At 52.0% G+C, this 11552-nt stretch overlaps 1 protein-coding gene and 1 non-coding gene across 2 annotated transcripts; both read right to left on the reverse strand.

Moving 5' to 3' along the window:
• Positions 1-3600: 3600 nt before the first annotated feature.
• On the reverse strand, positions 3601-10016 carry NOP53 (NOP53 ribosome biogenesis factor). Its single transcript, XM_069079131.1, has 13 exons — positions 9771-10016; positions 9523-9587; positions 8222-8306; positions 7415-7617; positions 7121-7191; positions 6422-6517; positions 6207-6311; positions 5208-5375; positions 4858-5033; positions 4231-4297; positions 3913-3989; positions 3765-3821; positions 3601-3677 (listed from the first exon to the last, which is right to left on the reverse strand). Exons 1-13 carry the CDS (start codon positions 9977-9979, stop codon positions 3671-3673), a joined length of 1386 nt encoding a protein of 461 aa, XP_068935232.1. The 5' UTR covers positions 9980-10016; the 3' UTR covers positions 3601-3670.
• On the reverse strand, positions 4053-4177 carry LOC138154644 (small nucleolar RNA SNORD23). Its single transcript, XR_011166651.1, has one exon. It is a non-coding gene; the product is annotated as a small nucleolar RNA SNORD23 (small nucleolar RNA).
• Positions 10017-11552: the final 1536 nt, after the last annotated feature.

Genomic DNA, 11552 nt, shown 5'->3' on the forward strand with positions numbered 1-11552 from the left:
TTTTTGTTAAATTCATTATTTTAAACATTTCTTAAGAAGATCAGGGGAGAGAAGATGCCCATCAACTGCAGAATGGCCAGACAAGTTGTGGTACGTGAATGTAATGGAAAACTATTTTTTCCGTAAGAAATGAACAGGCGGACTTCAGAAAAGACTCTCCCATGATGGCTGGGCTCTGGCTACAAGGATTATCACCCTAGGCAACCACTTGTTTTCCATTTTTATCACCTCAAAAGCTGTCTTGGCTTTGTACACATGGACAACGTGGCCAGGCTTGCTCCTAGAAAACACATCCTCAGAAATAAACCAAGGCCTCTGTGATCCGGTTCATTCAGAGCTCTCCCCGGCCAAAGCACAGCACCAAAGTCTGTCTTGGCTGACAGATGTGAGGCAGTTAGGACTTCAGGTTACATGAGTGAATCCTGACCCTGCCTCCTCTGCTTCTGGCTGATTCCAGGAGGCCCCCAAGAGAACAAAGTATGGCAAGTCTTTAGAGGCACCTTGGCTGACCGCGGGGCAGTCAGACCTTATCTAACACGAGGAACTTCTGACCCTTCTACTCCAGCCAGTGCCAGCACTCACACCAAAGCCTCATGAGGGGGAGGCCCAGTGAGTCCCTGCTACCTTTTCCACTTCCCCACTCTCCAGTGCCTTTCTCCTAAGGTCAGGCCTTCTATCGGTGTGGGTTTGGTATCTGCCTATATCAGTGCTTGTTGTCCTGTGTCTCCCACCACCTGAACCTGAGCCCCTTGAAACAATCGTCTTTGTACTCCTAGTGCCTAGAACAGTGTTGTTCAGTTGTGTCCAATCCTTCCAACCCCATTTGGGGTTTTCTTGTCAGAGATACTGGAGTGGTGCCATTTCCTTCTCCGGCTCATCTGGCAGATGAAGCCAACAGGGAGAAGCTGCCCAAGGTCACACAGCTGATATCTAAGGCCACATCTGAACCCAGATCTTCCCGAATCTAGGCCCAGCACTCTACCTACTGCACCACCTAACTTCCCCATAGAACTCAAAGAACATAGAGGTGATTAGCATAGAAAATATGAAGTTTATTAGAAAGAAAACAAGAAACTGGGAAAAAAAATTTACAGTAATCTGACAAAGGCCTCACTTCTCAAATATATAATAAAAGCGATTCCCCAGTTCATAAATGATCAAAGGAAAGATCAAAGTTATCAACAGACACGTGAAAACATGCTTTGATTCACTAATAATTAGGGAAATGCACATTAAAACAACTCTGAGGTACCCCCTGATACCTATCAGGTTGGCTAATATGACAGAAAAGGAAAATGATAAATGCTGGACAAGTTGTGAGAAAACCAATGCATTGTTGGTGGAGCTATGAAATGACCCAACCAGTCTGGAGAACTTGGAACCACACCCAAAGGACTATAAAACTGTGCATGGCCTTTGACCCAGCAATACCACTGCAAAGTCTGTATCCCAAAGAGATCAAAGAAAAAGGATATGGCCTTTTATGTACAAAACTATTTGTGGCAGCATAAAATTGGAAATCGAGGGGATGACCACCAACTGGGGAATGGCTGAACAAGCAGTGGTATAGGACTGTGACGGAATGCTACTGTGTCATAAGGGATGAGCAGGATGGCTTCAGAAATGCCCCCAAAAGGCTCCCATGAGCTAATACAAAGTGCAGCGGACAGAACCGGAACATCTGTACATGACGACTGCTACTGTGATCAATACAAGGCCACCCCCCTCCAGAGACAACGGGTGGCCTGAGAATGCAGATGGAAACGTCGTGCATGAGGCTGCAGGTATAATTACTTCATACTGCTTACCTTTTCAATGGGGAGGGGAGGGGCTGGAGGGAGAGAATGCATAACTTAAAATTTTTTTAAATGGTTGTCAAAAATAAATTTAAAAAAAAAAAAAAGGCAAGAAAATGCAAATCGTCCTTAAAGGAAAGTGATTTTGCAGGCAAAGGGCCCTAGGAGTTGCTGCTGGGATTCCACACAAGGTTAAGAAAAGCAAAAAGCAAAACCCCAAATTAGACTGGGAAAATAGGACCCTGAAGGAAATGCTGTTAACCAGAGTTGGGGCTCTGGCTCCTTCCCTACCTCACTGCATGACCTTGGAGAGATCCTTTCCTCTCTCTGGGCCTTTAACATCACCATCGGTATGCACTCCCACAAAGGAGAAGGCCTTCCTGCCCAGCATCCATCCCACCACTCAAACCACTGCTCACAAGTCCCTGCCACAATCACACACCCCAACATTTCTCCATTCACAAGTGGGATGACACCCAAAGAGAGGGTATATATGCAGAGAACACACAGAAACAGAGACCACACATGCAAAGGAAATGTGTCAGAAAGCACAGAGTACACATGGGAATATGCCTGGAAGGCACACATGGTCAGGTGCACTCTCACCTGATGCCATCAGTACACCCTGGAGATGTCTCCAGAAGTCATCTGCTGGGCATCTGGTCTGCCAGGCACGCTGTCTCTCCTCCCTTCAGGGGGGCTATCTGCTGGGGTGCAGTGACTGAAATGCCTCTCCCTGACAAGGGAGGCTCCAGCAGGGCATGAGGAGCTACCTGTCCAGACAAACATCCTGCCAATAAAAGGTGCCTGGGGAAGGCTCAGGCTGAGTGTTTATCCTTAAGGCCACTTCTCTTCTGGGGCTACCTAGAGGTCCTTTATAAAAGTCAACTGTCTCACAGGGCTTAGAAAATTCTTTTAAATCACCAAATGTATCTGCACTTTCAAAATACATTCTGGGGACTCCACTCAACAAAATCCCAAAGGACTGGCAAGGAGGCAGATGATCCTCAACTCCACGGCACCCCCTGATCAATGTGCATATGACCTTGGAGGCAGGAACGGCAGGACTCAGTGGCACCTGTGGGTGCACAGGGGTTCATGGTCTGGCCCGAATCAGGCCCATATGTCAACAACTACACCATCTCCCTGAATGCTCAACTGTGACCAATCCCTCAGAAATGTTTATCAAGCAAGAGATCGGTGGCACGTGCTATAATGACTGCTAGATATCAGGAAAAAGAAAAATCCCTCCCCAGCATCTGGCACATAGAAGATCCATCCAGAGGAGACACAGAGTGGCCTCTGAGGCGGAAGCCAAGGCAGTGAGGACATCGAAGGGCTTCCTGCTCAAGGTGGCCATGAAAGCATTCTAAGAGGCCTTGGAGGAGAGGGACAGCACGGCATCTCTCCTCCAAGGGTCACCTCTGATGCCCCAGATGCTGGGACCACCTACCTAACCAGCCCCTCTCCTCCAGTACCTAAGGACGGCCGGAGAGATTCTGGCAAACACTTGCTAAAGTGAGGCAGCCCCTACATGCAGCCTTCCGCCTGCCTGCTGTCTGATGTGACCTGGGCCTGGTGAAGACCCTCTGGGTTATCACCCCAAACACGGCTTTCTTTTCTATACATTCACTGTGACTTTTAATGATGTTTTAGAATCTGGCGGACTCAGCTGAGCACAGCCCTCAGGAGATGAGGCTTTAATATGAAGGACTGGCAGTTCCCAGGGGACAAAATCTCTCTCCAGAGGCTCTCAGGGAGAGAAAAGACAGACCCAAGGATGGACTGAGACTTGGAACATGTGGAGGATTGGTCAAAGAGCTTTTAATGGAGCCTCAGGGACTGGACAGAGCAGGCATCCAGAAGAGCTACAGCTATAATCTGTGGACAGAAGAAACCATGAAATGGTTACAATTGAGACAGGGGACCAAAGGCTGGGCTGGGGCAAAGGGGCTTGAGGATACTCACTGGAGTTCCCGGAAGGACCGCTTCTCCACAAGCTTGACCTTGTATTTCCGCTTGAACCTGGGCATGGACAGAGAAACAAGCTCAGAGATCAGGCCACCTCCCCAGACTCTGTCCCTCCCGGTGTGGCGCATCCATATGGATGCCTCACCTGGCTCTTTCCCTAGGCTCAATCATGTTCCTTCGCTGGAAGCTCTTAAATCGGTCCCGAAGAATGCTCCCCTCAGGCTAGGAGAGACAGAGGTGTCAGGTGGACCCAAGAGGCCTGTGATCCCCAGCCCAGCCTCCCCATGCCCTCAGCCCCTGGGCAAGGGCCAAACCTGGCCTGCCTAGGGGACCCATAGTGTCGCCCATTGCCCCAAACCGCTATCAGGGCAGGGCCTCAGGCGTGCAAGGATGAGTCTCATCATTGGGCATAAGACCCTTCACCCTCTTCTGTCACTCCCCTGGCCTGCCTCAGGCCCAATACCTTTAACTTCCTCAAGGACTCGGCCAGTTCAGTGCTGAGCTGCACATCAATGTCTGGAGCCTGGTACCTGACAGGCAGGAAGGGAAGGGACATAAGCTACATGTCTACCTGGGGGTTTTGCCACATCCCCCCAGCTCTGAAATCCTGGACAGACACAGCACATTCTCCATAGCCCACACAACTGCCTTAGGATGCTAAGAAAAGGAGGTAAACTTTCACCTGGCTGGGGAGACGAGATGTATCCCCTTTTTTCTCCCTCCCCGGTTCCTGGACTTGCTAGCCAGGAAAGGGCAAAAGGGCCAGAGGGTGGAACTCATCATGGAAAGATGAGAAAAGAGGGGGCACCACAGGGCGGGTGGGTCTGAAGGCCAAAAGGGACGGCCAGGGCTGGTGGTGGCACAGATGAAGAGACAGAAACTCCTCTCGTTCACTCCCTTCCCACCAGAACCAGAGGATGTGGAAGATGACATGGGAGTGTGTTTACACAGGCCAGGGTTACACTGTGGGGGGTCTTGAATGCCAGGATGTGGAAAGCGGAAGGTTTCTGAACAGAGGAAATATTGGGGCAGACCAGTCAGCACTCTGGGTGGATGTAACCCCCCAAATCTCCACCCCCTAGTTCCTCACTTAAGCCGACCCAGCCGTCGGGGTTTCTCGTCCTCTGCCAGCCGCTTCAGTCTCAGCTTCTCTAGCCGCCGGGCCAGCTCTGCCAGCCGCTGGGCCACCTGCAGCTTGATGCCTCGAAGCTGGAACACCTCCTGGTGCCTCTTTCTCGCCACCCGCTCTGCTGCCTGTTGGGCTCTCTACGGGAAACCCCAGACCCAGGGGTCAGAAGGTGGAGCTTGTCTGACATGCCTAGGCCTGCACAAGTCATGGGGGTATGTGGGCCACCAAGGAACATGGGGGAATTGACTGAGAGGGATCAGCTGGCACCCCAACCCCACCCTGCGGCAGGTCTGCCCCAGGGTGTCCCTCACCAGCTTCCGGGCCTCCTTCTCCCGCCTCCTCTGCTGCTCCGTCTTCTTCTCTGGGCCTAGGGGTCTGTGCGCCTGGGAATCTGCATTCCCCTCTCCTTCCGGCTCTGTGGGAGCCTCCCCATCCGACTCCTCTAGGAGCCCCTCACACAGCTCCTTGAACACCGACTCCTGGAAGGAAGCATAGGGGCTGCTGCAGTGTCCCAAGTGCAGGTACTCATCTCTTCCAGGCCAGACTCCTCCCATCTCCCCGTGGGGTCCTGCCTTTCAGGCTCTCCCCTCCAGGCCTCCTCAATTCATGAGTCTGATGCCTCTGGGATAAAAGACCAACTTCTCAGCTTGGAAATCAAAGGCTTCCCAATAAGGCTCCAGCCCAACCCCCGGATCTGCAGTGTTGTTATGTGTGATACACACCACATTCCAACCAAGTGACTGGTTTGAACTCAAGCTCCACAGAACATCATCTCCCTAGCCCAGGACAGCTTTGGCTCTGTGCCACGAGGGGCTCAGGCCTGCCTGCCTTGCCCTCCTCCCAGAATGCCCAGCTTCCTTCAAGCCTCCTACAGGAAAGGCTTTCTGGTGGCCTTAACTTTGTTTTTAGTTTGGTTATTTTTCCCAGTTCCAGATCTGAGGTTCCTCTGGGACAGGGAGTGTCCAATAAGCAAGCCCACTCTACTGATACATCTACCGCAATTTGTATCTACACACACTGACTCCAGACCTGCACATTCTAGTCTAACAAAAACCACTTTGGGGGAAGGCCCAGAATCTGGACTTGGCTCTGACCCCAGGCTGGCTCTCCAGTCACCCCATCCCAGTGACGTTCTCACTACTCACTCTCCTCTGTCCCAAGTCAGGCCCTGTGTGCTGATCAGCTGGTAAGGTGCGGCCCCCTCTAGAAAGGGGATGTCTGGGGAATTTCTGTGTGTTGAGTACTAGACTCAGCTGGAGATGAGGAGAGGGCAGGGCTGCTGGGCCATGAAGTTCCCTAACTGCAGGTACCTTGGTGGGGGCCTCATCCACAGTGGGGAAGGCCAGCTGACGGCTGAGTTTCTCCTCCACCTTCTGCCTCTGCACCTCCACTTTGTGGGCTTCCAAGAGCAGGGCCTGGCAGAAACAAGCAGGCAGCCCTGGTGAGGAGGAGGGTGTGCCAGCCCCCAGCATACTCTGGGTCCAGGACTAGCCTAGGGGGGCCAGGGCAAGAAGGGAGGTGGTACCTGGTGGGCCTGGAACGAAGGATTGTAAGAGCCTCCTGAAGGGATCACTTCCACAGCTGGGGCCCGAGAGGGTTTGGTCAGTAGGCGCTGGGGTCGCTGCAGAAAGTGGAGGGAGAGAAATGGGGAGAAGGGATGAGAGATGGGAGTTCACTCAAACTCCACCCAATCCCTCCTGCAGGCCAGCTGCCAGATCCAACAGGAAGAAGCCATGGGCTGGAGTCTAATCTGACTGACTTGCTATGTGGACCTGACAAAGTCTCCTCCCTTCCCTAAGCTCGCAATGAGGCTCATGGGATTGGAGGCGGCAGAAACCATCTAGTCTGAGGCCTCTGTTTTACAGATGAGAAAACCAAGGATCAGAGGGGATGTGACCTATCCAAGGGCGCAGGTACCTGACCCCAGGCTCTCTGCAGCAGCTAAAGGCATTTTCAACAGGACATGGGGCCTAGATGGCCATGGGGCATCCAAAGGCACCCAGGCCTTTCAGCCCACCTGGCTGCCCACGGCTACTTCTTCCCCATGATCCTCACTCCCCAACCAGGGCCATCTCCAGCCGTCCTGATCCATATCTGGCCGCTGGACCCAGATGGCTTCAGAGGAGAAAGTGAATGTGACTGCACAGCGCTCCCTCACTTCAAGGACAAGCAGCAATAGCTCTCCCCAGCCACTTTCTCACTGCCCTCCTGGCCAACTCCTCACCTTTACTCCCTTCTTCTTTGTCTGTTCCAAGAAGAAGGTGTCCTGGCCAACCAGGGGGAGGTCCAGAGGATCTAGAAAGGACAATGGGGGAAGGGGCAGAAAACCAAGCATCAGACAATGGCGGGGATAGGGAATAAGGGAAGAGAAGGCAGAGGAGCCTCACTCCAAACTCATCCCCCTGAATGACTTCCAACTCGACTATCAGGACCCATATGAACCAAAGCTCTAACTGCAGTGACAGAGGCAAAGAGGTGCAGGGCCCACCCTGTCAGGCACCCCTCCTCCTCCACGTACTGTCTGCAGCCCAGAGGTCATAGAAAGGCCGGCCAGCCGCTTCCTCTGTGTCAGAAGGCTTGGTCTTTGGCTTTGGAGGCTGCTGCAGTCGGGCCTGGGCCTTCCGCACATCCCGGGGCAGCTTTCCCTGCTGGGCCAAGTGCTCCCACAAGCGCTGCTTGCGTTTTAGCTTCTTTCCATTGGGAATCTGGTAGGCAAGGATGCTGCCAAGAAGGGGACAATGAGAGGGGAGATGAGGGAAGGGGACCCCAGTACAAGAAAAGCTGGAAATCCATTTCCCTCATGTCCTATGGCCTCAGTTCCCTGACTTGACTTCTAATGGCTCCCCGCCTTGAGTCTCTCATGCTACCAGGCTGCACATCTGGCATTGACCCCCTATTTGGAGCTACTGCTGTTGTCCCAAGCCCTGCTCGGGAACCTGCCAGGACTCTCTGTGGCCCACACCATCTCATCTACTTTTCAGCTTGACCGGCCAGTGCTGGCCATCTTTGCCCTAGGATCCTGCACATGCCACCACCATTCTCAAGAAAGTCTGCTCTTTCCCTCGGCACCTCCCTGTCCCCTCCCAGATCCTGCCCATTCTGTAAGAAGTAGTGCAGCCTGCTCCCTTAGGAAGCCATCTGTGGTAGGAAATCAAGTATACAAAGGAAGGTAACAAAATGTGTTTTAGAAAAGAAAAAGGCATCCTGTTCCTGTGTATTGGGGTCATCAGGGAAGATCAGGGAGCTTCCCCTTTTCAGCATTCCTAACAAGGAAATCCCAGGAAGAGTGGAGTCAGGGGAAGGGGAGAGAAAGGCATGCACTTACTTCTTTGGGGAAGGTACTTTAGAACGTGATTCTAAAACCCGGTCAGTCCAAAAAGGCTTCTTTAGGTCTTGATTCACCTTCAAGTCTGGAGGACAAGGAAGAGTCAAACAGAGGAACACTTATGCACCCTAGCTTCCAACATCACAATTCCCCTTTCCTTTACCCAAGGCGCAGCTACAACAATCTTAACTCATCAGGTCAGGGAAGGGGTGCTCAATCTCTCCCTGCTCCCAGCCCATAGGACCTCCCTACCCCTTAGGATCTGAGTGAGCTCCCATGTCCTAGGCCTCAGTTCTCCCCCAATCTAGGGAGTTCCTGGTAGGGAAGAAGGAGGCCCCTTCCTCTCCCAAGCCAGAGGAAAAGTTTCCCCATGCACAGGCAGAGGACTGCCTTTTTCCTTTTTAAACTATATTTTATCACTATCTTTTACTTACACACTTTTATTTCCTACTATGCCTCCCCCAAAACCATCCTTTATGACAAAGAATAATTTCAGAATCTAACCAACACATCAATCAAGTCAGCCATTAAATGCAATGCTTAAATGCACACTTTTCCTATTTTACGCAAAATACCTTACTAGAAATTTAACATTAAACATCAGTAGAAACAATTATATCTACCTAACCACCACTTACATTTAAGTTAACTGATTCCAATACTTAAAGTATTGATAAAATACTTTTCCCAAAGGTGTCTTTTAGAGCTACGATCTCTCCCTTTAAGTCTGCTTCAGGCACTGCCTTTTTTAACTCACAAAACGTTAGACCTGAGAGGGGCCTTGAGAAATCACCCAACCATTCCCGCAGTTCTCTCCTGATTCACTCTTCTCCACTCTGGTGAAGGTGGAAGCGCCTTTTTCCTTCTACCCCCTGGGAGTACTTGTGGTACAAAGCAAACGCTTTCTCAGTGGGTGCCTGTTGAGTGACCACAGGGGGGCAAACAGCAGCGCCTGTGAAAGGTAACAGCGCGCTGGGCTCCCCATGCCCATTCGGGGGCTACACCTCTCCGGGAAGCGGGCGGTCTACATAATGTGCGTCTTGTCACAGATGGCGCCCCTCCACCCAATTCCTAATCGGTTCTTAACAGCAGCGCCTCTGGGAACAATGCGCCCCCTGACTTGGGTCTCTTTTATCCCCAGCAGATTAACAGGGTGGCTGGCACCCAGGAAGTGCTCAATCTGTGTTTACTTATCGATTATCTACTAGCTTCTTCTCTCGCCTAAGCAGGCTGCGGCCGGACTGCCCGATCCTGACTCCCTCCCCTGCCCCTGCCCCCACCACCCCTCCCCCCATCCTCACCCTTCTCCTTGTGCCCCGTGTCCACAAAGAAGAGGTTTTCATCTGGAGTCTCTGAGATCAGGCCCCTGGGGGTGAAGAGAACGCGGGTGAAGCGGGGTGCTGGATCTCACCCTCGGGCGCTCCTCCCGGGGTGCAGCCGGACCAGTGGTCCCCCACAGGCCCGGGTCCTGCCAGGGTGACCCGCTCCCCGACGCCGGCGCCCACCAGCCGAAGTCCCCTTCACAGCCCCGCCCTCCTCCAGGGCCTACCCGGTGGTGCGCTCCTGCAGCCGCACGTCCTCCAGAAACGTGTCCACCTCCTGCCCCAGCGGCTCCTCCGCGAGCCGCCGCCAGCCCCGCTTCTTGTTCCGCGGCCCGCGTCGTCGCCGTTTCGCGGCCCCGGGGTCCACCGAACCAGGCCGGAACCCCAGGAACCCCGAGCCGCCTGCATCGCGCTTACCGGCGCCCCCACCTGCCATGTTGCAAAAGGAAAGAGAACCGCACTGGCGGCCCCGGATATCCGGCAAGCGTGTCTTCCGATCCCTGTACTTCCGGCTTTCGCCGCCATGTTGGTAAAGGAAGGGCGCTACTTGTTCCGGCCCTACTTTGAGCCCGTGTTTATTCGGGTTTTAAAGTGTATTAGCTTATTAAAATAAATGATCACTTTATACTTTAACTTTATAGTGTTGACTACCGCAGTTACTTGACTGTACACTTACAAATGCGAATTCATATGTACATTTTTATATTCATACTTATTACACATTTATATAGCATGCTATACTCGTGGAGTCAGGAAGGCTCCTCTCCCAGAGTTCAAATCCAGCCTCATTCACTTCCTGGATGGGCGACCCTAGGCAAGTCACCGAACCCTGCCTCAGTTTCCTCATCTGTAAAATGGGCTGGGGAAGGAAATGGCCAACCACTCCAGGATCTGTGCCAAGAAAGCCCCAGATGGGGTCAGGGAGAGGAGCCACAGAAATACAAATTCATCCTTACATTTGCACGTTCATATTTGTCACACATTTGTATGGCATGCTGTACTGTGCAAATCTGTGTTTGCATTTCCCTGTTCATGTTGTTACATATGTTATACAGATTTGCATGTATTATTTGTATAGCGTGCTGTAGTAAAAGCATGGGAGCGGGCACATAGCCTTGTTTCACCCCTCTGGTGACTGGGAAGGCACACGAGCACCATCCATTATCCAGAGCATTCAGTCCTGAAACTTATGTTCAAGGCTGGTGAGCCACCAACTTCTGCCTTGTCAGATCTGCAAATGTTGTGTACAGACCTGGATTTGGGGGCAGCAAGCACCCAATCCTCTGTTCCTCCCCCCTTTCTGCAGCCACATCAGCCCTCAGGTAGAGACCGTCTTCCAGGTGAAGGATAACCAATTAAGGAGCTCTCTGGAAGGAATCTTGCCAGAAATGACTGAGAGAGAGACTCCCCCGTGATTGTCACAAGACAATCTGTTTCCTTTACCTTTACAGGTGTTTAGCTATGTTGTCAAATGCTTTCAATGAGGATGAACACGGCATCAAAGTCAGCTACGTCACAGATGGTTCTTCAGTGTGAAAAGGCTACAAGCCAAGACCCAAGTGCAGGGAGAGTTGGTGCGCGATTTTCTGTTTGCAGATGACTGTGCACTCCTTGTAGTCTCTGAAGCTGACAGAACAAAGTACGGATCGATTCTCTGCTGCTTATGTTAATTTTGGCCTAACAATTAGCACCAAGAGAACACAGGAAAGCCATCAGCCACCACACCATCCATACGCGGAACCATCCATTACCGCCAATGGAGAAGAAGTCCACTTACCTTGGTAGTGTATTTCCAGGGACATACACATTGATAATGAGGTTGACATGTGCATTGTCAGAGCTGGCTCAGTGTTTGGGAGGCTCCCAAGGAAAGTGTGAGAGACAGAGAGAGAGAGAGAGACAGACAGACAGACAGACAGAGAGACAGAGACAGAGAGAGAGAGAGACAGAGACAGACAGACAGAGACAGACAGAGAGACAGAGACAGAGAGAGAGACAGAGAGAGAGAG

The sequence above is a fragment of the Petaurus breviceps genome, unplaced genomic scaffold (assembly GCF_028583685.1).
Source record: "Petaurus breviceps papuanus isolate PSGF00001 unplaced genomic scaffold, PetGlider_PUasm1.0 91041, whole genome shotgun sequence".
Taxonomy (NCBI): Eukaryota; Metazoa; Chordata; class Mammalia; order Diprotodontia; family Petauridae; genus Petaurus; species Petaurus breviceps.